Source organism: Mus pahari, chromosome 16 (genome assembly GCF_900095145.1).
Source record: "Mus pahari chromosome 16, PAHARI_EIJ_v1.1, whole genome shotgun sequence".
NCBI lineage: Eukaryota > Metazoa > Chordata > Mammalia > Rodentia > Muridae > Mus > Mus pahari.
Window position 1 is genome coordinate 41372884 of NC_034605.1, and position 24582 is coordinate 41397465.

At 46.0% G+C, this 24582-nt stretch overlaps 1 protein-coding gene and 1 pseudogene across 1 annotated transcript in view; both read left to right on the forward strand.

The window, feature by feature from the left end:
* Nucleotides 1–10230, forward strand: part of LOC110333682 — a 12564-nt pseudogene extending 2334 nt beyond the window's left edge.
* Bmp6 (bone morphogenetic protein 6) overlaps nt 10083–24582 on the forward strand; it is a 154829-nt gene continuing 140329 nt past the window's right edge. The window contains exon 1 of the mRNA XM_021215393.2: nt 10083–11516. Coding sequence (XP_021071052.1) covers nt 10871–11516 — 646 coding nt within the window. The 5' untranslated portion in view covers nt 10083–10870. The remainder of the gene's footprint in view (nt 11517–24582) is intronic.

Consider the following 24582-nt stretch of genomic DNA (forward strand, 5'->3'; position numbering starts at 1 on the left):
ATTCTAAGTTTCTGGGCTAATATCCGCTTATCAGTGAGTGCATATCTAGTGACTTCTTTTGTAATTGGCTTTCCTCACTAAGGAAGATATCCTTCAGATACATCCATTTGCCCAAGAATTTCATAAATTCATTGTTGTTGTTGTTGTTGTTTTTTTAGATTTATCTATTATTAGAAGTAGGTACAATGTAGCTGTCTTCAGATGCATCAGAAGAGGGCATCAGGTCTCATTATACGGGTGGTTGTGAGCCACCATGTGGTTGCTGGGATTTGAACTCTGCACCTTTGGAAGAGCAGTCAGTGCTCTTACCCGCTGAGCAGGTCCCCTTGCAATAGATCTCTTAAGTATACCTTTGCCTAAAAATGACTCAAAGGAGTGGAAAACTTGCACAGACACAGCGAACTGGCCTGGATGTTCAAAGCAGCTCCCGCTTTGTGAGTTTTAAAACCCAGAAGGAGCAAAACCTGCTTCAGGCAGGGAATGGGTAGAACATGGGGAGTGGTTCTCAACCTTCCTACTGCTGTGACCCTTTAATACAGCCCCTCATGTTGTGGTGACACCCCTCCCCCGTGATAAAATTATTCTCATAGTTACTTCATAACTGTAATTTTATTACTGTTATGAATCCTATTGTAAACATCCGTGTTTTCCAATGGTCTTAGGTGACCCCTGTGAGAGGGCTATTCAACCCCCAAGGGGTCCTGATTCACAGGTTGAGAATCACTGGGACCCATGAAGTCAGTGAAATAGTATTTGGTGCTAAAACCAAACACCAACATAAAACTACAACAAAAACAAAGCCTGAATTAAACTGAAGTGTATTGTGTGAGAAAAAACCCGGAGAGTTTGTCATTCCAACCCTGTATGGTACTAAGGAGGGCAACCCCAAAAAGACACAAAAACAAGCAAAACAACATCACATGTGGTGGGCTGAATATGCTTGGGCCAGGGAGTGTCACTCATGGAAGGTGTGGCCTTGTTTAGGAAGTGTGTCACTATTGGGGTGAGCTTTAAGATCCTCCTCCTAGCTGCCGGAAGGTGCCTCTCAGCTCCTCTTGCACCACGCCTGCCAGGATGCTGCCATGCTTCCCACCTCGATGATAACGGACTGAACATCTGAACCTGTAAGCCAGCCCCAATAAAATGCCGTTCTTAGAAGAGTATCTGCTCACAGCAATGGAAACCCTAACTAAGAGGACACACAATCACGTTTCTGGGGATGCAAGTGAGGGGATGCGTGGAGCTCAGGAACTATTAGGGTATTGAACTTGTTCTATTTGAGATGGATTATGGGGGTGGGAATATGCATTTAGAGGTCCACCACTAAGAGTGAGTGACGTTATCTATAGACTTTCGGTAATACAGTGATGTGTCAAAGAGGTATATCAGTTGTAACAAATGTATCACTGTGGTGGGAGTTCAAGGGGGAAGTGTGGAGAGGATGTGGGAAACTTATATCTTTCAGTTTTGATGTAAACCTGAAAATGCCCTCAATTGTTTGTTTGTTTGTTTGTTTGGCAAATTGACAACAGCACAGAAATCAAGCAGATGTAGAAATGATCCCACATCATCCAAATCAAAGCGTTTGAACTAGTTGTCACAGACAGAATACTCACCTGGTCAACTACGCATCCTAAACCAAGTGAAGAGTGTCAAATCTTGGCAACAAAACAGTAGTTTTATGTTTTATTCTGATCTAGGCTGAACATCATAGATGGCAGAGGATTCAGAGCTTTGGAGGTACCATTAGCATCCGTCCATTCTGATAACCATTGATATTTTTACCTCTATTTCCAGGTACTGGGACTATAGTCCTGCACCATCATGCAGTTTATGTGGTTCTAGGGAACAAGCCCAAGGCTCTGTGGACACCTGGAGAGCACTCCACTGAGTTACAGACCTCAGGCTCCACTTTTGTCTGCAGCATCCCCACCCCCCAAGTCTGGCAATATAGCTAAGGCTTGCTTGTTTTTTTTTGTGATCTTCCGTCTTGGTGGGGATCACAGGTATATGCCATCATACCAAATTTCCCTCCACATATTTGAATACATATCTTCATATTTAGGAAGCTGAGAAAATCCTAAACAAAATAGATCCAGAGACGTTTACTCCAAGATGTGTTATAACTAAACTGCTGAAAACTAGAAACAGAGAGAAAGTCTTGAATGAAGACAGGGAGGAAGATGTTATTTGCACAGAAAAATAGTTCCTTGTAAGGACAACAGATAGTCATCTGAAATCATGGTGGAAGTGGCATAGCACGCTTCAGATGTGAAAGAAAAGAGCTATCTACTGTCAGTTATCTCTAGTGAACGATGTTGACTTGACACAACCTAGACTCACATGAGTGTTCTCAGTTGAGGGGTTGCCTAGAGCAGATTGGTCAGTGCATATGGCTGTGGGAAACTGTCTTGATTGCTAATTGATGTAGGAGGACACAGTCCACCTGTGGGTGGCATCATTCCCTAAGCCCTGAACTGTAGGGTGAGCTGCATGAGAGAAGAAAGCAAACTGAACAAAGGAGGCAAGCATACAGTATGGACACATTGTTTCTCTCTGCTCTTGAATGTATGGACCTACTGTGAGTCAGACACCAGTTAAAACTCCATTAATCACCTGTCCTCCATAAGCTCCTACTTTAACTGGAGGGCTACAATGTTTCTTGGGATCTCCTAGGATCAGCCCCAATTCAGAACCACTATCCAATAGAACCCGGGAAAGTCTGATTATTTCCTTTTCCCCAGTGTACAGTTACCTTTGTAAAAGGCAGTAGGTCCCTCTGGGGGAGAATTGGAGAAAGGCTAACAGCAAAACTTTTAGGTGTCTTATCAAGATCCTTCCACAGGGGAAACTGGCCACCCCTTCATTCAAGGGGTTCTGGGTCTGCAAACTGGCTCAAGTCTGGAGATTGATTCATTAGCAGAGATTGCCTCTTGCCATGATCCAATGTAGACTTTCTTTCATTTGTTTGAGATTTTTTTTTCTGTGTATACAGATCAAACAGATATGCAGTAGACTTCCTATCTATTTCATGCCTGGAAACACCATGATTCATTAGCTAGTACCAAAGGTCTGTACGAGTCATGCCATTAGAAACTTTACCTCTCCTGTGCTGACTATTATGGGCTATGTCATTATAATGTTGTTTTGTCTGCATTGTCCATTATAATAACTACGATCACCTTGTCTCTGGTGATTCAATGCTGCCACCTGGCCCTTGCTACCTTGGGACCCAATTACACCCGTTGCATTTAATTCATCCAATTGAGCAACAGCAACTCCAACCCTGAGGTCTGGCACAAGAAAAAGGGCAAGAACAAAACTCTTCAAATGTGCTAGTGCCCCTCTCACCAGTTTATGTCTTATAGGTTTTGTGAAGGGCATCTCTTCTGGGCCTTCCTATTATGGAGGATTGGGTTTTATACAACATATCCACTCTAGCATTGCAATTTTCCTGAGCCTTAAAATCCCCTCGTCAACACTAAGTCAAGGGATATCAGGCATCTCCATACATACATGTGACTATAATATATCTTCTTACATTATTATAACAGATTTGTTATATTCCATGAACCACTGAGTACAGTATTTTTTTAAAAAAATATTTATTTTATGTATGTGATTTCACTGTCACTGTCTTCAGACACACCAAAAGAGGGATTTGGATCCCATTACAGATGGTTATTAACCACCATGTGGTTGCTGGGAATTGAACTCAGGACCTCTGGAAGAGTTGACAGTGCTCTTAATGGCTGAGCCAACCCTCCAGCTCCAAGTACAGTATTATTAATTATATCCTTTAATTCGATCAGTTTCCCCTTAATATCTTTTTCTCTGTGTCTCTGTGTCTCTGTGTCTCTGTCTCTCTCTCTCTCTCTCATGCTATCCATCCAAGATACCATTGGAGGCTTTTCATTTGTTGTTTACCTTTGAGATGAGGTCTTGCTATGTTGCTCAGGCTGATCCTTCCCACCACAGGCTACCAAGTGCTGGAACAGTGGAACCATCACGTGTGACTTATAGGAGTTTGTGTAATGCTGTTTCCTAATGGGCTCCTCGAGTCTTGGGAGCGACTCAGCAGTGGCGAGATCACTGAAAGGTTATTCGGGGACTTGTCTTGAAGTTGTGCTTGCACAGCAAGCTTCTGATCATTTGGGGCATATTTTGTACTCCAGGGGCAGATGGTTATACTCTTTCCACAGTTCCTTAGCATGACAATAACTGTTAGGGAGCTTGACTTTGGCTCTCAGCAAAGGGCAGAAGAATAGAGGTTGTAATGACTTGTTTTTGTATGAGCTTAGCATATCTCCTTGGCATTGGGCTCTGTCTTTAGAACCTGTCCAGATCCATCTCCTTTCCCCTGCATTTTGTTTCCCACCAAGAGCTGCTGTGAACCACTGCCCTTTCCCTCCTGATCATAAACAAGTGGTTCCTTGCTGGTCTTCCTGGCTCTGCACTGAGAATGTTATACTCAAAGTCCATGGCGCAAAAGGTTTTCTTCACACAAGGCTCTTGTCTCTCCTCTGCTCGGAGCCATCCAATGACCTTTGCAGCTCACACTTGTTTGATGCTATTGCTTTATTTTCTGATCGAAAGGTATTTACTGCATTCATCAAACTGTGTAAACCATGCCCAAAACACTCCCATAATTAAGAAAATTGACTTTACCTGTATGGGCTCCACCCATTCGAGAAAATGAACCAACAGCTGGGAAGCCCCTGCTGGACTGCAAGCTATCATTCCTCTTGTGATAATTCATTTTTATTTTTTGAAAAGGAGCTACTCAACTGACTTCTAAACGAATTCGACCTGACTTTGAACTTCACACCCATGCAAGGAGAGGATGTGTTCTTTCTTGTGTGCATGTTGGCAAGAGGTGTCTATGTTGTGCCACCTCAAGCCTTTACTTCTATTTTTTTATTTGTTTCCTTATTTATTTTAGTGTATGAAAGCCGACATCCTTCCCAGGGTGTCCATTGTCCTATAACATCGTGCATACCAACATTCCAACAGAATTTCCCATTGCTATTCCTTCTGATGCACCCTACTGTAGCCTCATGGGTCTTCTTGCTCTTTATCAAGATCCTCAGGCATGTCCCTGGCTCAGGGGTTTGCATGCACTGCTTCTATGGCCCGAAAGCCTCTTCTCAGGATACCCTCCTATCTGGTTTCTTTTACTCTAGCTTATCTTCACCCCAAAGCAGCTTTCTTCAAGAAGTCTTCCCTAAGCATCCAAATGCTTCTACCCTTCCCCCCGTCTACACACCCTCCATATTACTTACCATCCAAATACATATGTGTTTGGTTTGTTTGTTTTGTTGCCGAAACATCATCCATTTAGTGGCTGAAAACAACCCATCTTCTGTTCTGAGGGTGTGAAGTCTGGATGATGTCAATCATTTCTCCATGGAAAGGTTCTCAATAGGTTGAGGACAAGAGGTCCCTGCCCTGGGCTCTTATCTTAGGCTCTGACCCATCATCTGCTTGTAAGTTCGTTTGGGTTGTTGATGTGATTAGCAATCAGAGCTGGGGTTGCTGTTAACTTGATACCTGCTAGCTGTGTCCCTTGCGTTCCCTAACTCATTGGCACCTCACTTCCACAGCCAGTGAGATTACTCAAGTCTCTCTTGGGCTATGCCTTTCTCTTGATGTCTGCTCTTTTTAAAGACTCTTGGGATTCTATTGGGCCCCTTGAATAATCCAGGACCAGTCTCGTCTTTAAGTCACCTGTTTAACAATTTTAATCCTTTTACATCCCCTTTGTAACACACTGTAAAACGCTGTTCCCACAGCTGTACCATCTGGAGTATAATCCCCAGCCAACTTGTGGTACACTGCTCATCCCACTGTAGTTTCCAATTGTCCACTCCCCAATCTAGACCACACAGTTCTCTGGTGTCTTCAGTTCAGGACCCTGCCTACCACACAGCAGACCTTTCACTATTTGTTAAATGAATGAGTGACTGTGTAGATAGACTGAGTAGGCATATAGTCTTGTTCTTCTTTCAAAGCTAAAAGTCAATGATACCGATTTTTATTTTATTTTTATTTCTGAAACAGGGCTCACTATGTGGCCAGGATGGTGTGGAACTCAAGACCACTGTGACTTAGCCTCGGCAGCACTAGGATTACAACTGTGCACTATCCCCCCCTGCCCCACATGACTTTCCTTTCTAACCTGCATTTATTCAGTGTGAGCTTTTTTTTTTTTTTTTTTTTTTTTTTTTTCTTTCTGGCCTCCGCATGACGCCAGTATGGTTTTGCTCCTTAAAAGGACTGACGGCCCAATATGGCATAGTTTCATGCAGCCTGCTAATAGAGACATATGTGGTTCATGGAATGCAATGGACCCCAGAGGCTGACGGGTCAGGGAACTCTGCCCTACCCAACAAACACATGTCCAGTGCTTTCTCAGAACAAACCTCCTCAGGGATAATAAAACGAGAAATGGAGATGTATTGTTCGATTTGATTTAAACATAAAAATGTGACTTCATGTACACACACCAGGTAGCCAATGAAAAATTCAGAAATGGCTTAATGAGTCGACTGGATTCCACTGATAACTTCATTGTTTTGTATTCTATAGACAGTTTGGGTTCTAGGAGTGTGAGGTCTGAGCGCGTGAGACAAGTGAGACTCAATAAATAACAGATTTGCTATTTGGGTTACAGGATGGAAAAAAAAAATCTCTGGAAACAGATTTATATATTAGTTTTTCGCTTTGCCACCAGATGTCCTCCGAGTCGGAAAATATGATGGTCCGAGTGACATTTTGAAGTGTGAATGCCCAACATTTTTGAACAGACAGTGATGGGATAGTGTGAGGGGCTGTGCATGTGACCGCAGACTTTGGGATGAGACACATATTTTGAAGTGTGTCTTACAGGTGTAGCTTTCAGAAGCAATATTTAACACTCTGATGTTCATCTCTCACACTCAGCAAGCATTTACTTAACATAGTTCTTTTTCATTAATCCCAAACTGGTATTTTTAAAGTGTGAGTGAGTGAGTTATTATATTTTGGAATTGATGTCAAACTCTTCCAACCTTGTGCTAATTATAATAATGAGAGTTTAGTATTTTGTGAGTGGAGTGTCCCAAGGACTCGGGGAGGGCAAACCTCTGGCTTTTAAGAACTACAGCCACATATTAGAGGGTTTCTATGTTGAGTTTTGAAAGCCACAGCTTAAGGCTTTGGGCCAGGCAGTTGAATGGGTCTGATTGGATACAAAATCAAAGAGTGTACTTGTGGTTTTGTTTTTGCTTTGTTTCGGTTTGGGTTTTGTTGAGAAAGGGTTTCTCTGTGTAGCCCTGGCTGTCCTGGAACTTGCTCTGTAGACCAGGCTGGCCTCGAACTACTGGAATTACAGATGTGTGCCGCCACTGCTGGGCTACTTGTAGTGTACTGTTAATGATGTGGTTCATGGGCAAGAATAGAGCACTTAGTATATCAAATGGATAAGCAGTATCATTTCGAAACAAGGATATTTGGCATGTTAAATTAATGAGCAGCATCTTTTCAAATCAGAACTTATTAGGCTAAACACGTTGTAAACATACAGCTCTCCGCTTTGAAAGTATGCATTTTTAAGAATTTTCTGTGAGTTACTCTGTGTCCCTGTGAGGATTCCCACCCTGTCTCTAGTATCACCAAACGTGTGGAACAAATTTGTGCTTTATGGTGAGGCCATCTTCACTTCATGAAGTGGGGCAAGGGTGGGACAGACAACCTATTTCCAGAGACTGAGGCCATCTGCATGAAATGTCAGCCAAGCAACCAGATGTTTGCTATGGGTTGGCTCGCACATCTGGCTTCTTGATGGGATTTCTCCTCCCCCCCCCCAACCCCCATATGCTTGAGAGATGCTCAAAGAGAAGTGAGGGAAACTTGTCTGGGTTTACCAGAGGAAGGGGCAGTAATATTTTGGTGTCCTGCAGGGGGCGAAGTGACCTCTGATTTTCTCCAAGTGTTCACAGGTTCCAGTGAACTCTGGAGGCAGACCTGCTCAATCAAGTCCCTTCAATGCATCCACTTAGGATCACACGTGTGCCTTGTCTAGTCCTCTGATCTGACACCTCCAGGCCACAGGGAGTCTCTAATAGGATGCAGTCAGGAAAACAGGATGGGGAGGGGCATGGATGAAGGTTCTCTTTCCACCCCAAGTTTCACTTGACATACATACATAGAGAAGCTGTGGTCTCAGTCCGATGTCATTGAACTCTTAGGATCATACCTCTTTATTCATCCCTTTGAACTCAGGTGGGCCCAAGTGCTTGGCTGCCTGCTTCCTGTAAATATGGCATGTCCAGGTTGAGAGTGCGAGATAGACATGCAGAACACATCTTTTGTGACCTTTGGCTGAGTATCACTGTCCTTTGACATCTTACCTCACATCTTTTTTTGGGCTTCCTCAGACTCTCATACTCACCACCTGAAGGTACCCCCAAAATGCTCCCTTATTTTAGCACTCTTCTTTGAGAACAGAATTCCTCTTGGTAAGGTTGGGGAGTATGTGACAGGCCTGAGTTAGAGAGGCTGTTTGATAACGCTTCAATAAGTGTCATTTTAGACTCACACCACAAGGGGGGCCCTACAAGGGAAGCAGTAGTGTAGCCCTACATGTCTGTTCTCCACTAGGCTCATTTTCACAGGGTCATATTCCCCAGATGAATCACAAGCCCACTTTTGTGTTTTAAATGGCACTTCCTAGTGGCGTACCTTCAGAGCTTAGTTTGTTTCTCTTTTCTCACAGATATCAGTGCTGTCTTCGCTGCCCTTATAACTTGAGCTTCTTTGATTCTGCATGTGTCTTGTCAGATCTCTTACAAAGAAGGTGTGGCTGAGTGGGTACAAGGAGGAGGCCCCCAGCTCGAAGCTCATGAGTACTTGTTGGGACTTCAGATCTTCTGAGTGGAGTTCCTGGCCTCTCGAGCAGCACAGCAATGATTTCATACTTGTACAGTGTCCTGGACAGAAGAAACGGTGCCCGCTTGTGAGGTCTCTCGCATCCTAGCGCCAATTATTGAGGATCTAAAATGTTTCAGACCCCATAAAACAATGCTGAATGTGGGAGATTTATTTTGTTTCCTAATCCTTCCATTCTTGTTAGGTGAAAGACTCACATGTTTAAAGGGCATTTGCTTCTACCATCTACAGATGAGTGGCCATTTGAGCAATGAATTGGCATCTTTATTGGCAGAAGGTGGTGTTGGAAGTAGTCCCAGTTTGTTCAAGAATCGAAGTAACCTGTGTTTAGGGCCCTGTTTATTATCCTGGCCATTTTCTATACTTTCCAGGCTTCTGCCCTGGCTGAAAACTATCTTTATCACTGTCTTTACGTTTTATCTGGAATGGTGTAGCTTATAATTGTGTTTCAGCTCATTAAAATGCAATTGCCAACAGCAGTTGCATTGAGAGACTAACAAGAGCATGGGGGAAGGCAGAACACTAGCAGATCGTAACCCCTTTCGTTTGGGTTTTGGTTTAATAACTCAAATGCAGCCCAAACGAAAAGATAAATTGAAATATCCGACTGGAAACCTCCTGGACTCTGGTTTGGCTTGTCCTGCCCTCTTTGCAGCTAGTGTGTGAGCAGCTTCCTCGCAGGGTGTGTCTTAACTTACAGCAGCTGCCTTTGAGAGCCACGTGTCTGCTAAACGCCTACATTCCATCAATAAGAGAAACTAAAGCAGAGAAGGGAGAAAACTGTCATACTGTTTTCTCCTTGGGTAACAGCATGGATTAAATAGCTGTGTTTGCTTTTATTTAGCAGAGGAAGAGGAAAGTTTAGATCGGGGTCGTGATCAGATCTTTCTTCCTAGCAATGACCTCTTTGCCTTTCTTACCCGCCCAAGCAACTCCTGATGCCTCCAAGAATTCTGTGTGCTAGAAACCTACGCTCGCTCGGCAGAGGCAAGGCCCTGGGAGAAGGGAGGGTGAAAGAAGGGGGTGGGCCTATGTAAATAGCCCGCAAGAGTCACCTCTCCATTGGCTGGTAGCCTGTCCGTTACCGAGTAGGGCAGGGCGTTCCTGGGCTTGAGTGCGGTACCTGAGCGAGAGGCGCAGCAGAAAGCCCACGTTGGCGGCGGCTGGGAGCGCAGCGCGCAGAGGCGGGAGACTGCGAAATCCCGAGCCGACGCCACAGCCTGCGTCCCGCTCCTCGTCTCTCTCACCGCCTCGGAGAGCGGGATCCTCGGGAACCCGAGAGACTGCCGAGAGGAAAGCTAGATCGTGGCCGCCTCCACTCGGGGAGGCGCGCAGAGATTCCGAGGGGGAGAGACGGTGCCCGAAGGCGGAGGGGCGCTGAGTTTCGGGCCAGAGGGAAGTTTAAAGTCGCGCGGAGAAAATTGGCTTTTTAAGACGCGGGGACGCCACAGCCCGGGAGCCGTAGGGAAGGAAACTTCACGGTTGTCCTACAAGCCAGGAGAGGCGTGCGAGGGGATGGTGCCCGGCATCGCTCCCATATCTTGATCTGTCGTCTCCGGCCCCCCTCGGCCAACCTCCTGCGAGGGCTCAGGGCAGCGCACGTGTGCAGACTGCGAGTGACCCTGCCATAACCCGCCCGGGGACGCCGGCTGCAGCGCAGTCCTGCCTAGGACACACCTGGCTCACTCAGCCCGTGCGCCTCCAGAGACCTGCGGGAGAGTAGGGGATCCTGGCCGTCGCCCCGTCGTCTCTTCTCCGCCCGGGCTTCTGGGGGCGCCGCGGATGACCATGAGAGATAAGGACTGAGTGCCAGGACCGGGAAGAGAGCCCGCCGAGAGGTGGCGGGGGCTGCCCACTCCGAGGGCCACAGCCTCCGCGCTCCGGCCTCGCTCCACCGCTCGACGCCTCGCGGGGCCCGCGGGGGCAGCCGGGCTGGGAGGCGATGCCCGGGCTGGGGCGGAGGGCGCAGTGGCTGTGCTGGTGGTGGGGGTTGCTGTGCAGCTGCGGCCCCCCGCCACTGCGGCCCCCTCTGCCGGTAGCCGCGGCCGCCGCCGGGGGGCAGCTGCTGGGAGCCGGCGGGAGCCCGGTGCGCGCCGAGCAGCCACCGCCACAGTCCTCTACTTCGGGCTTCCTCTATCGGCGGCTCAAGACCCACGAGAAGCGGGAGATGCAAAAGGAGATCCTGTCGGTGCTGGGGCTCCCTCACAGGCCGCGGCCCCTGCACGGTCTCCAGCAGCCTCAGCCCCCAGTGCTCCCGCCACAGCAGCAGCAGCAGCAGCAGACGGCCCGCGAGGAGCCCCCTCCAGGGCGGCTGAAGTCCGCTCCGCTCTTCATGCTGGATCTCTACAACGCCCTGTCCAATGACGACGAAGAGGATGGGGCATCGGAGGGTGAGGGGCAGGAGCCTGGGTCCCACGGAGGTGCCAGCTCGTCCCAGCTCAGACAGCCGTCTCCCGGCGCTGCACACTCCTTGAACCGCAAGAGCCTCCTGGCCCCGGGACCCGGTGGCGGTGCGTCCCCACTGACCAGCGCGCAGGACAGCGCTTTCCTCAACGATGCGGACATGGTCATGAGCTTTGTGAACCTGGGTAAGGATTGGGGGTGGGGGGTGGGGAGCAGCATCGCGCGGAGGATAGATCCCTCCTTTGCAGTCTCCTGGGCTCAGGTGGTGGGAAGAGGTGGAGGAACGCGCGCGTGTGCGCGCGGCGGGGATGTGGGACAGCTGGTGCTCCCGACACCTGCGCGGCCGAGTGCTCGCCTGCGCTCCGCTGCAATGTGAGGAGCTGGAACACGCAGAGGTGCCCGCGGAGGGTGTCTTCTGCGGGGAGCATGGGACACTTTTCTCTGTATTCTTATTTCTGACGCGCTCGGGCCACCTCAAGTGAGTTTGGCCAAGGTTCCTAAGATAATGCCCTCTGCACTCTTTCCCTTCTGAACTGTCCTCTTTTGCCCCCTGGACGTTCGGAATGCCACTTTACCCATAGTGACCGTCAGGGAGTCCCCAGGCAGTTGAGAACTCCGAGAACCTGATCTGAATGCTTTAGAGAGACTCACAGGTGTTGAGGAAGGAGGGCTTCGGTGGCCGAGGAAGGTCCCACAGGGACCTTGGAAGGTGTGCCAATCCCCGCCAGGCGGGGTTTGCGTCAGTGTGGGGCGAGATTCCAGCGCAATTGGGGTAATCCACCCAGTGCCTGCGCTCTCATGCCCTTGGCCATTGTCCCAAAAGGTTGACCCTTTAATCAATGCTGTCCAAGCTCCTGGGGGCAGAGAAAGGGTGCGGGGGTAGGGGCCAGGGTTGGCCGCTGAGCTCTACTGAACTCCGTTGCCAGGCAACAGAATGGAAAGTCGAGGGCGGCTAAATTGGGCTCTGCCACTAATGTTCTGTGGCAAACCCGGACAGAGTCAAGTCCCCCTCCCTCCCCCCAAGTTTTCTCTCATCTGTAAACAGAAAAGGGAGATAGGGGTAAGGAGTCAGTGCTTCCGATCCTTGCTAGTTTTTATTCATAAACTTAGTATAGACCAGGGATGTAGGAGGCACGTCCCTAGTGGGTAGACCTGGGGAAGTAGACACATCCAGAGTGGCTGCAGCCGCCCCTGGGTTTCTGTGGGGCTTTTTCTCCCTGGGGAGACCCATTCCTGTGCCCAGGCCTCAGAATGGGTTAGCATGCGCTTGCCAAAAGGCCTGTCAGAGCCGTCCATCATTTTCAAGCTAGGAGTGATGACCCAGTGTTAAGTATCTAATAGAGTTCTTTGCGAGTGTATCTTGGATTCTTAGTTCCGCCGAGGTGGAGTCCGGTGTGAGGGAGGAACAAAAACAAACAAACAAACAAACAAAAACCAAAAAACAAACAAACAAACAAACAAGAGTAGCAAGCTAGTGGAACATGCACAAGTGTGGAGGCAGAATGACCAGTATCCAGGCAGTGCTGAAACCCTCCTGGGAAATTCATGAAACTTGAGTCTCACAGGGAGTGGAGGCTCAGGGCCTGCCAATCTGGCTACTGGAACCACCAGGGGATCTGATTGGACAAGAATTCTCACAGTGTATTGGAATCAAGGCTGAGCTACCTCCAGGAAGCATTCTAAGGAAATTGTCTCTCATGTCTCTCAGTGGAACTTGCTGATGATGGGGGTGGTCGGGGCTTCAGAGGACCACGATTGTTCTTATTGTAGCTGTAGCGTGGGTTGATTCTTTTTGATTTCCTAGGCCTCAGCCCTGGCTGACCTTCCTGGCACTTTGGGCCTATAAAGTTCTCAGGTGCTGGGACTGGCCCTCCTCAGACCCAGAGATTGGCAGAATCCTGTGGGTGAGCTCAGACAGATTGTAATTTTTTAAAAGTTCCTTAGATTTTTTTTTTTTAAAGTGTGCTACCATGGTGAAGATGTCTGAAGGAAATCATCATTCATCATCTCTGGAAGAAAAAACCCCAAACAACAACAACAACAACAACAAAACAAAACAAAACAAAACAAAGAAAACCAAATAAACCCAAAGACTTCTGAATGCGGTAGCACATTAGAATAATCTGTGGGCTTTTAGGAATCCCCGGTGGTGCTCCATTTCAGTTCAGTCAGCCTGTGGAGGTTTGGGTAGAGTTCAGAAACAGTATTTTTTTTTTAAAGTGCTGTCCCAGTGATTCTAGAGTGCAGAAACCATTGTTTTTGATTGTAATTGAAATGTAAAGATCTGGTTTGAGGCAGGTGTGTGTGTGTGTGTGTGTGTGTGTGTGTGTGTGTGTGTGTGTGTGGTGACTTTCAGATTCCTCTCTTTCTTTGCTTTTCTGACCTTCTGTGGTCTACAAGTGCACACAGCTTCTGAGTCACACTGTTTGAAGGTGGTTGCCAACTCATTTTGTTATGGCTATGTAGTTTAGCATAATATCTCCCTAGGTATGTTTTTTAACTCCCCTCCCTCCACTTTCCCTCCCTTCTTCTCTCCCTCCCTTCTCCCTCTTTTCCTCTACCCTTCCTCTTCCCCTCCCTCTCTCCCTGCCTCCTCCCTCCCTGCCTCCTGCCTCCTCCCTCCCTCTCTTCCTCTACCCTCCTTTCCCTCCCTCCAACCTCCCTCCCTCCATCTTTTCTCCCTCCCTGCCTCTTCCCTCCCTCCACCCTCCCTCTCTCCCTGCCTCTACCTCTCCCTCCTTCCCTCCCTTCCCCCTCCCTCCCCCTCCCTCCCTCCCCCCCCCCCCCCCCCCCCCCCCCCCCCCCCCCCATCATTCTTTGCACTCCTTCTCCTTTTCCTTTTCTTCTCTCTATCCCATCTTTCCTTTTTGGGACAGGCTTATGCTGTGTAACCCAAGATGCATCAGAGCTGGAAACTTTCCTGCCCCAAATTCCAGAGTACTGGAATTACAGGCGCACAAGGTCATATCTGACTTCTATTTTTCATAAACAATTTTTAAAGACTGAAGGTTCCAAAGGGGAGCGTACCAGTAGGACAAGTGGATTCCTAGATAGGCCAACATGGAACTCAAAGATGCTACTCTTTGCCCCAAGCCCTTTCTATCTCGTCTTGCGGCTTCCCGCAGTTACCCTTAATGCAGGTCCAGTTCTGACTCCACGCTGGAGAAAGGAGAAAAACCCCTTCTAGGTAGAGGGAGTTCAAGCAGCGAGCATTGCCAGGAAAATCAGTGGTAGTCATCCTAATCCACGTAGTAGTGGGAGAGAGAGATTTCACCAGAGGCTAGAATGTGATAAAATCTTACGTCCGTGGCTGTGAATGTAAGGGGAGTTCATCTGTAGAGGTCTGAAGCTCAGTAATGTGGATGCTCTGAGAATGTTAGAAGTCTGCATTTTTCTCATTGGTATCAATGTCGTGTTGACTGGTATAGTAGTGCATGATTCATCTATTAAAGAACCCATAGAAAGATAGATCTCAACACCACCGTGTTTGCACAGTGTCCTCTGTGCTGAGGACACATTAAAGGCATAAGGCAAAGCTACCCCGTCACTGTAAACACGCCTCTTCCCTGGGACTAGAGGAATAACTTGCTCATGAAATACATTTGAAACACCCTAGCTTTGTCAGCCAGCCTGACTATCAGGAAGTATGAATCAACAGGATGAATCTCTCCAACGCTGGTCATTCGGTCCAGTTCATTGTTATTGATATTGACTGTTTTAAAATCCTGTCTTGGAAACAGGCTGAGACTTGAGGGGCTGTCTGCTCTTGCTGCAGTGTGTCAGCTGAGGGCCTGGGTGAGCTTGTGAATTTACATCCAATTAGGGTCACAGCTGTCATTTGCTATTTGTTTGTTTGTTTTGTTTTTGTTTTTTTTGGTTTTGTTTTTTTTTCTACTGCTCAAAATGTCTTGACGGTCTGCTAAGCAAGCCTGCCAATTTGGTGACCTTGGAGTGATATCCTGATAGATTCTTTAGGCGTTAGGTTAAAATTCTACCCTCCTACAAAGACCTTCTTAATATAAGCACTAGCCTCTTCTTTATCAGCACAGCACCCTGGTCCTTTCCTTCCTTGTGCTGATCACATGGAATTTCTCTCTCTGCCTGTCTCCGTTTTTTAAAATCGCTTACTCATTGTGCATGTACTGTTTAGGATGAAAGGCTGACATCACAGGGATCCACCATGGTAGCCTAACAAAATGCTGAGCACACTGACCACATTCGGGAAAGATAACAGTAGCAAGAATATAGACAGTAGCCTACACTTTAGATTCCCATTGATCTGCCAGTTCCGATTCTTTAGAAAAGGTAACTCTTGATTTGTGTTTAGTGTAAAATGCCTGGAAATGTTTGGGACCACTGGTTTGAGGTATGTCATGCAAATGTTTTATTAATAGGCCTTTTAAAAGTTATCTGCCTGTGTATTAATTTGTAATATCTTTACGTTTGTGAGAGTAGAAATAGTGCCTCTTTAAATCCCTGCACTTCAGGATTATCTTGAATTAATAAGGTGTTGATCTCCAGATGCTAGGATTAAATGAAATAAAAGGCCCACATCATGCTCTGAAAGGGAATCAGTCAGTGTTAGCACAAGAAACAAGTAACTTATTGTACTGAAAACGTTGGCAATCTTCTCAGCAGAATTCCTCTTGGGAAACATAAATTAGAAGAAAGACGGAACACTCCCTGCTCGTATCTGTCACCAGAGACACTGTACTGCTTTTCTCTGATAAACAGAGGGTCAGTACCACAGCTTTTCACTTGGGCTGCTAGCACTTATGGAGAATTTTTATTTATTTATTTATTTAGTAACAGAAAATAAATTTGTTGCCTGTAAGCTATCCTCAGCAAAAGGGGCTGGGAGAATTTGAAAGAGTGAGCACCAGGGAAGAGGTAGATGTTTGCCCCAAGAGTTTTAAATGTGAAATTCAGAGCCGGGCGTGGTGGTGCACGCCTTTAATCCCAGCACTCGGGAGGCAGAGGCAGGCAGATTTCTGAGTTTGATTGAGGCCAGCCTGGTCTACAGAGTGAGTTCCAGGACAGCCAGGGCTACACGGAGAAACCCTGTCTCAAAAAACCAAATAATAATGATAATAATAATAATAAAAATAAAAAAAGTGAAATTCAGTGGCTTTTCAACAAAGAAGCTGGAGGAAGTGTTCTTCAGCTGAGATCAAAGGGCGAGCAGATACCATTGTTTCTCCATCAGATGTTGCTTCCTCTGGTTGTCCTTCTAAGAATGGGTATAAAGCCTTTTTTAAATGTGCTGAATCATGCTTGGTTCCTCTGTTTAAGCTTGCCTCTGATTAGCTTGGAGAAGGTTTCCCCCCACCCTGGACTGTGGGAATCTCTGTGTTAAGTGAGGAGAAGGCGATACTCAACATTTTCTTTACAAGTCACGATTGCCTTCAGAGTCCAAAGGCTTTTCATGCTGGATTTCATTTTCTAGGGCTGGGACTAGAACTCAGAGTCCAAAACGTGCTAAGCCCACACTCAGCCATTGATCCACCCCCAGCCCCAAAGCAGTATGCTGCGTATGAATATGGGTGAGGGCTTTGAATACTTGATATCAAGAACAGTGGAAAGAACTCTAGTAATAACTGATCAGTTTGTCTCACCCTGGGCTTACCGAAGAAGTGAAGTTAACAAAGTGGAGGGTGAATCCCATTTGCATTAACTTTGCACAAATCCTGTGTTCTGCTTCCCAGCCAAATCAGAAGAGGCACTTGTCTAGGGAATGACTATTTCATAACTTGATAGAAAGTTATCGAGTTTTTTTAATATTCATTTTGAATTCCCAAACAACCTCCCCTCCTCTCTTTTCTGTTTCACCTTCATTGGCTTCCAGCAATGGAAGGAAAGTAGGCAGTCTTTTAATGAGGTAATTTTGTTTTTGATTAGAAGCTGTCATGAGTATCTACTTTAAAGCAGCAGAAATCAGAGCAGTGGAAATCAATACAGGAGGATGATGCTAGTAGTCAATTTACAGGGACCCATGGATGTAAACAGCTGTTACCCATTAACTTACACACTAACTGTCCCACCCTCCAGAGCCTGCAGGATAGCCCAACCACGTGCCTGCAATCCAGCCCAGCTTCCCTGGCCACGGGCTGTCACCCAGTGCCTGAGGAGAGAAATGGCTGGGGTTGGTGTCTTTCTTTTGTGTTACTATCAAAGTACTAGTGTATGCAGATGTCCCAGTTTCTCTCTTACCACCCAGACAGCTGAGTTAATCTCAGTCCCGCACACTGTCTTGTCCTCAAACCCTCAGTTTCCACAGATACTCTCACCTGTGGCCCATCTCATGTCCACAGGGAACTGTAGATCCAGAGAACAAAGGCAGCCTCAGCTGGAAGGAGAGAGGAAAGTAACAGAGGGGAGGGGAAACTAGCACCTTAGTGAAATTCAGTTACTAAGTAACTAGTGCTCACAGACTCGCAAGTGTCTGAGCAGGTCAGAAATTCCCAGAGCCTAAGTTACACCTGCCCGTCTTTTACTATTAACAGTAGAAATTAACAGTGTGTGTGTGTGTGTGTGGCTTATTTTTTCCTATTAATTGATGCTTGAGAAAGGATCTCACTATGGAACCCATTTTGCCCTCCAACTCAGAATCCTGTTTCCTGATCGCTGGGGTTACAAGCACTACAATACCTATATAATTATTATCATTAATAATTAATAATAATATAATATATAACAATAACAGTTGATCACTGATATTTATAGATATTTAAATTAGTTACACGCTATGAGGATCTTCTCTAAGATGTATGTTTACTATGAATATATAGTCTTCTACCATCCTGTGACAAAAGTTAGGATCCACAGCACGGTTTGGAAAATATTTACAACGTGGTTTTTCTGAGGAAGCAAGCCTTGTAAAAGATAACCGGCTCTGAGCTTATTGATTAACCTAGTTTGGGATGATTGGCAGATTACTGTTAAACTGAGGAATTTAGAACTTGGAAGGTTCTCGCATGCTGCCTGGCCTCCCCCGTTGAAAGTTAGATTTAGTCAGCACTACTTCTTCGGCTGTTTGGTGCTAGATGGCAGAATTAAGGGGGGGGGGGGAATCCCTAGACCCAAGAAGCCATTCTTAGTGCATTAGCAAGGCTGTGGGCAGAGAGACAAAATGATACAGAAATGGCAAAGCATCCTGAAATGCTTCCAGCTAAGACTAGAGGGAGGCAGAGATGAAATCTGGATTTTTCTGGATATTTTTTTTTTCATGGCCAATAACATTTTTCCCTCTGGAACTCTTGTGTTTTTTTTTTTTTTAAAGAAAATGCGAAGCGTGTCTATAAATATGTCTTGTGTGGTACGCTGCAGGACTGTTGACCCCACAGAGAATTGTTTTCTCCCAGAAACTGAATTGAAAACCATGCTGACCCGAGCGGCATTGTTCCACTGATACACACCCGGTGATCCTCTTCCTGCCCTTCCCTACCCCATTATTCACAGACCCGGCCCATAATGGAGATGGTATCTAAATGACATCAGGTAATTCCTTGATGGCTCCCACAGTCTTGTTATCACACAATTCCAGATGACTGGGTTGAAGAATCTCCTTCAATTATTTATTTATTTATTTGCAGAGAGGGGCTTTTGGTTCTGAGAGGGAGCACGCCTTTCTGGCTTTCAAGTTCATGGGTGTACACCCTTGACAACGACCCGGACTGGTCATGCTAGATAGATATCATGGGACTGACCTAGGACTGAACTGTCTGTGCTCACCAGTGCCGACTTTATGTTCAGATTGTTTTCTCATCATTGGGAGTGTTGTCTGGGAGGAGCAGAGTGGACTGAGGGCAGGCAGTGACTGAGTCCCATGAGGAACCACTTGGACCTGACCTTTGCTATCTACCGCGGTCCTGATATCACTCCTGCCATTTTACCCTTTCACCCTGCCCAGCCCCAAACATCTGCGCCTGTTGATTGTTGTTTCTGTGTTTACAATCTTGTTGGTTTCCTGTTCATGAACGAGGGCTGGGGAAAATATTCCGACTTGAGTCTCCGAAGAGGAAGAGCTTAGCTCTATCATTGGTGCAAACTGTGCGGATGAGGCTGGGCGGTGGGGGGCGGGAAGTGGGGTGTATTTTTATAAATTGGTTTTGCTTACTCAACCAGACTAGTTATTTTCCCTCCCTTTTGAAAAAGTCTGTGAATTGCATTTAAATTATCCAAAGGCTGACTTTTTTTTCCAACTACAAAAATGACAAATCTTTACTTGGCTTAATTTTTCTTCCAGATTTTATTTATACTTTCCCATATCAGAGTATGTTAACAAGAGAGCCAGTGTGCTAAAAAGAATCTGTGTGTGTGTGTGTATGTGTGTGTGTGTGTGTGTGTGGGAAGAATGTGTATGTGTATTTAGAGACATTTTAGTTTCTATAACAAAATCAAGCAGAAAGGGCCAGAAATTTCCTATGCATCCCTTACCCCACCACAAGCACACCTCTTCCCATGAACATCCCTCATCAGGAGGGGTCCACCTGTTATCACAGAGGACACAGCATCGTTAGGCAGCACCCACAGCTTCCATTTGGATTTGCTCCTGTGGCATACCTCCTGTGAGTTTGGACAAATGAATAATGCGTAGCTACATCATCGTATTCCCACAGGATAGCTCATTGCCTTCTATGGGAACGCTGTCTCATTTAATGGGGAAAGAAAATGCCATGGATATATACATAATCTAACTATGCACTTTTGGGGGAAAGAAGAATAAGACACTGTTTTTTTGAGCACTACGTTGTCTTCATAGTTCCATTCTGGTGTTGTATAAAAACTCTTGATTGTGTATGACAACGTGGGTCTCATAGTGTTTTAACGTGTTGTCAACAAACCTATCAGAAATCTTTTCTTCCCCCCTTTTTAAAGTCTAGGAGCTATTTTTCTCCCCCTTCTGCATACTTGCACTGAGGTGTCTGTCACCATAGTACCTAGACAATCCCTCAGGCAGAGAGGGAGAGACGTGAGTGATTAAATTTCTCCCTGGCTTGTTCTCTGTTTGATCCATGCTCGGCAGGATTTGAAGGAGTGAAGTAGAGTCCTGAAGAATGAGCAAGAATTATTGGAATTTGATGCCTGTAAACGATTAAAATTGGGGCTGGGTATGGGAGGGGGGAAATAGTTTTCCTTCCTTTCTGGAAATGTATATTAAATCAGTGTGAATTTGGGATTGAGAAACTCCTCCCTACCCCCCCCCCCAAACAAAACAAAACAAAACAAAACCATACTGGACATAGAGGGGTGATCACAGCCTACCTTAGGAGAAACTACTTAGACTGTAGTAAATCTAATTAATTGAGACTCCATAAATCCTGAGGGCTTTGTAAATAATACATTGAGTAGGGTTTTTTTTTTTTTTTTTCCTCCAAGGAAGGGTTATCCAGAGTACTGTGACTAAGGTACATGGGAGCCCTAAAGAATGGTACTGAATTCATAGTAGTTTGCCTGAGGTTTGTCAGGAGTTTGAGTACTCTTTTATGAGTACTCATTATAGGCAGGGATATTTTCTTATGAAATTATAGCCAATTACCCACCCCTTACTTCCCATTTTGTCTCCCACCTGCATAGAGGCGACCTCCCAGAATAAGGACTTGGGAGTCATGGCTGTGTCGTTAGAGTCAAGGAATTCACCTTTAGTTCCTTAACATATGACTTAGGGTGTATTCTGAGTGATAGGGTAGATACTTAATTGGACAAAAAGGTTAAGGGGGAAATTGTCGAAAGGTGGTGGGGTACCTTTTTACCCCTTAGTTATGTTATCTGCTTAATGAAAGTTATTTGCTTCTTATTATTACATAAAGACGTGAATCATTGGTGTAAATGTGATAACATCGTGTCTGGGATGCAGGTGAAATGCAGTGGAATTTAGTTTTTTGTCTCTCTCTCTATCTCTCTCTCTCTCTCTTTTAATTTTTACAGTGTTTCATGTAACCTAGGCTGGCCTTGAACTTGATATGCACCCAAGGATGATCTTGGACTCCCAGCCTTGCTGCCTCAGTCTCCAGCGTGTTGGAGTTACAGCTGTGTCCCACCATGCCCATCTCCCTCCCCCTCTTTCTCTCCATCAGTAGCACTAGCAACTTCATTGCGTTGATTCTCACTGTAATGCATGTAACATACACTTCCATAGAGCTTTTAGAGTGACTGCAGACTATCACAGTTAAAGTCGTTGGTTTCTTGATGGTACTAAGGTTCCTAGAGCCCTCTTCTTACAGATTAGAAGAGCCCTTGGTTGAGACTTGGGAGCTTGAATTCTAGGCTTTATCGTATTCCTTTTTTTTTTTTTCTTCCTATCTTGTTCAGGCCACTTAACCAAATGTCTTGGGTTCTTTCCTTGCCTGTATAATTTGAATACTGGGCCAGATCAGCATTTACCAAAGAAGCATTTCATGGGACACCCCTTTTGTGTGAAAAAAGATCGTGGAAGTGATTAATGTTCCCCCTTCTGAGATGTACGTGCCCGTCAGGGTTTTGAAGCTGTGACGAGGCTAAGAGGGATTGAAGCTACTCCCTGAGGCTGCCTTTGTTACATAACCCCCTTTTCGATGGAAGCTCCCTTGTGTCAAACTTAGGCTACTCACTGAAATGCCTGTTCCTGGTCCTTCCTAGTTATCGTGGTAGAGGAAGGCGGGGACCCCGAAAGCTCCACTTCCAGCGGCCCATGCCCTTCTGGGACTACAGCTCTGAGCAAGCTACCTTGTCCCATCTTGCCTAAGTGACCTGTGAGCTTTCTTTCCTCCTCCTTGAGGAAGTGACTCCCCACTGCTACCTTTCTGCTCCGTGCCATTCCTTGGCCCATTATGCTTCTGAGCTCCCTACTCCTGCATCAGCCCCTCTTCAACTAAATATCCATCTTACAGTTTCATGGCTGTGAACAGACACCACGACCATGGCAACTCTCGTAAAGGAAAACACTTAGCTGGGGTTGGCTTACAGACTCAGAGGTCTAATCTATTATTGCCACGGCAGGCAGACATGGTGTTGGAGAAGGAGCTGAGAGTTCTACATCCAGATGGACAGGCAGAAGGAAGTGACTAAGACACACACAAAGCCACATCTCTTAATAGTGCCACTCCTTATGAGTCTTGGGAGGGGGCATTTTCTTTCAAACCGCTGTAGTCCCCCTTGATGGAAACTGGAAACATTTGCTTTTCCTGGTTGATCCCTGTACTGGCCCGTTTTCCATTGTTGTAAAAAAAAAAAAAAACCTCAAACAACTTACTAGGAAGGTGTGTGTGTGTGTGTGTGTGTGTGTGTGTGTGTGTTTGTGTGTTTAGCTTATATTTTTAGAGGTTTGGGTCTATGGTGACTTCGTTCTTGTTTTTCGGGTCTGTCTAGGAAGGCCATCCTGCTGAGGAGGCTATGGTAGAATAAAGCCACTTACTGTCTGGTGGCAAAGAGGGAGGAGGGTGAGAGAGGAGGAGTGGGGGCTGAACGTGGGAAGGAGTCCAGGGTTAAACTACACCCTTCTAAGATACACCTCAGGCCTTCCTCCAATTAGTCTTCGTCTTTTATAGTTTAGACCAACTTCCAATCGTCTCATTCCATTGTGAACCCTTCAGTTGATTAATCCTTCGAGGAAGAGAGACATCCCCCAAATCCCTGTTGCTGAATATTGTTGCACCGAGGACTTCTCAACACAGCCTTGTGGAGACGGTCCAGATTCCAACGCTAACAATCTTGTGTTAGTCCATTTCCGTTACTATGACAGATACTTGAGACAATAAAGTTCCAGAGAGAACAGGTTTAATCACCATCCTGAAGGCTCAAAGCCATGGTCCCTTCTCTCCTTTTCCTTTGGGTCTGTGGTGAGGCAGCTCACTCTGATGGAAGCATGTGGCAGAGAAAAACTGCTCACCCCATTGCCAGAGGCAAACAAGAGAGGATGAGGAAGGTCCTACTAGCCCCTCTAATGTTCTTCTCCCACTGACCTCAAGCTTTCCCATCAGCCTCTGCCTCTTGAAGGTTCTACCATCTTCCAGCAGCTATAAGCTGAAGACTATATCTCTAAAGCATGGGCTATTGGGAACATTTCAGTTCTAAGCTATTGCATACACTAATGCCTTTTCTGAAAAAGAAGACGTGTGTGTGTGTGTGTGTGTGTGTGTGTGTGTGTGTGTGGTATGTTTATATGTATGTGATATGTGTGTTCATGTACAAGAGTGGGCTTGCATATGCATGTGCACAGAGAGTCTTTCCCACTGACCCATCTCTTCAGCTCCCCAATGGCTCTTCAGGACCTGGAATACAGTTCAGAAACCCTAGACTAGCCTAGAACCCACCTTGTTCCTTAATGTGTTCCTCTAAAGTGTTTTTCCCCAAACAGCTCTATTGAGGTATAATCAACTTTAGCATAGAAGGTACTAGTGAAATTGTTACAAGAGTCATAAAGAGTAATGCGCTTTGAGTTACTCCAAATAGTTTTCTGCCTGAAGGCATGGAATGACCAATCCCAACACACAAGAAGTGACACTCAAAGCCCAGTTCTTCGTCTGCACCATTTAATTTGCCTTTATTTAGAGGATGTTAGCTATCCATATGCCTGAAATGTGTTGAAGATGTTTGTGAATGGTTTTCTTAGCTCAGAAAACCGTGGGCTCGGGTCTGTATGAGGCTAGGTTTGCATGGGATCAAGCTGGCTCTTTGCAACTGGGTTTGGCCTTAGTCCTCCGACATTTCACTTTTTCTATTTGTGTTTGAAAACAGTGATAAAAGTAGGCGCATTTCTTTTTTAAAAATCTGAGAGCAAACATCTGGGGTGCTTGGGGGTTGTTAGTGACCCTGTCAGCATCTTGTTTCTAAAGAGTCGAGTTTAAACGATTGGATCCTGCTGGAAAACAGCACAAAGATGCTTCTATGGGTTTCTGTTTTAAATTCGGGTAATTTAGAGAGGGCACAAGTCCAAAAACTTACGAAAGCAGGCTCCAGTCACCGCCCCACTTTCTCCCCATGCTCACCCTTCTTTCAGGGTCTGGAAGCACAAGCAGATACTCTTCCTTTTGGGTTGTGGGAGACAATATAAATATTGTATTTTGTTATGATGTTTTGCTGTACAGAATAGCTAATGCTACTTTTTTATCCTATCATCTCAGGGAGGCTGAAATTGAGACTCCATTAGCTGTGCATATGCAGAGTAAGGCAAGAATTTGGAAGGCTTGGGAGAAAATGATACTTAAGGCAACATTAACCAAACAGCATTCGGTCCTGGTGTGTTTGTGTGTGTGTGTGTGTGTGTGTGTGTGT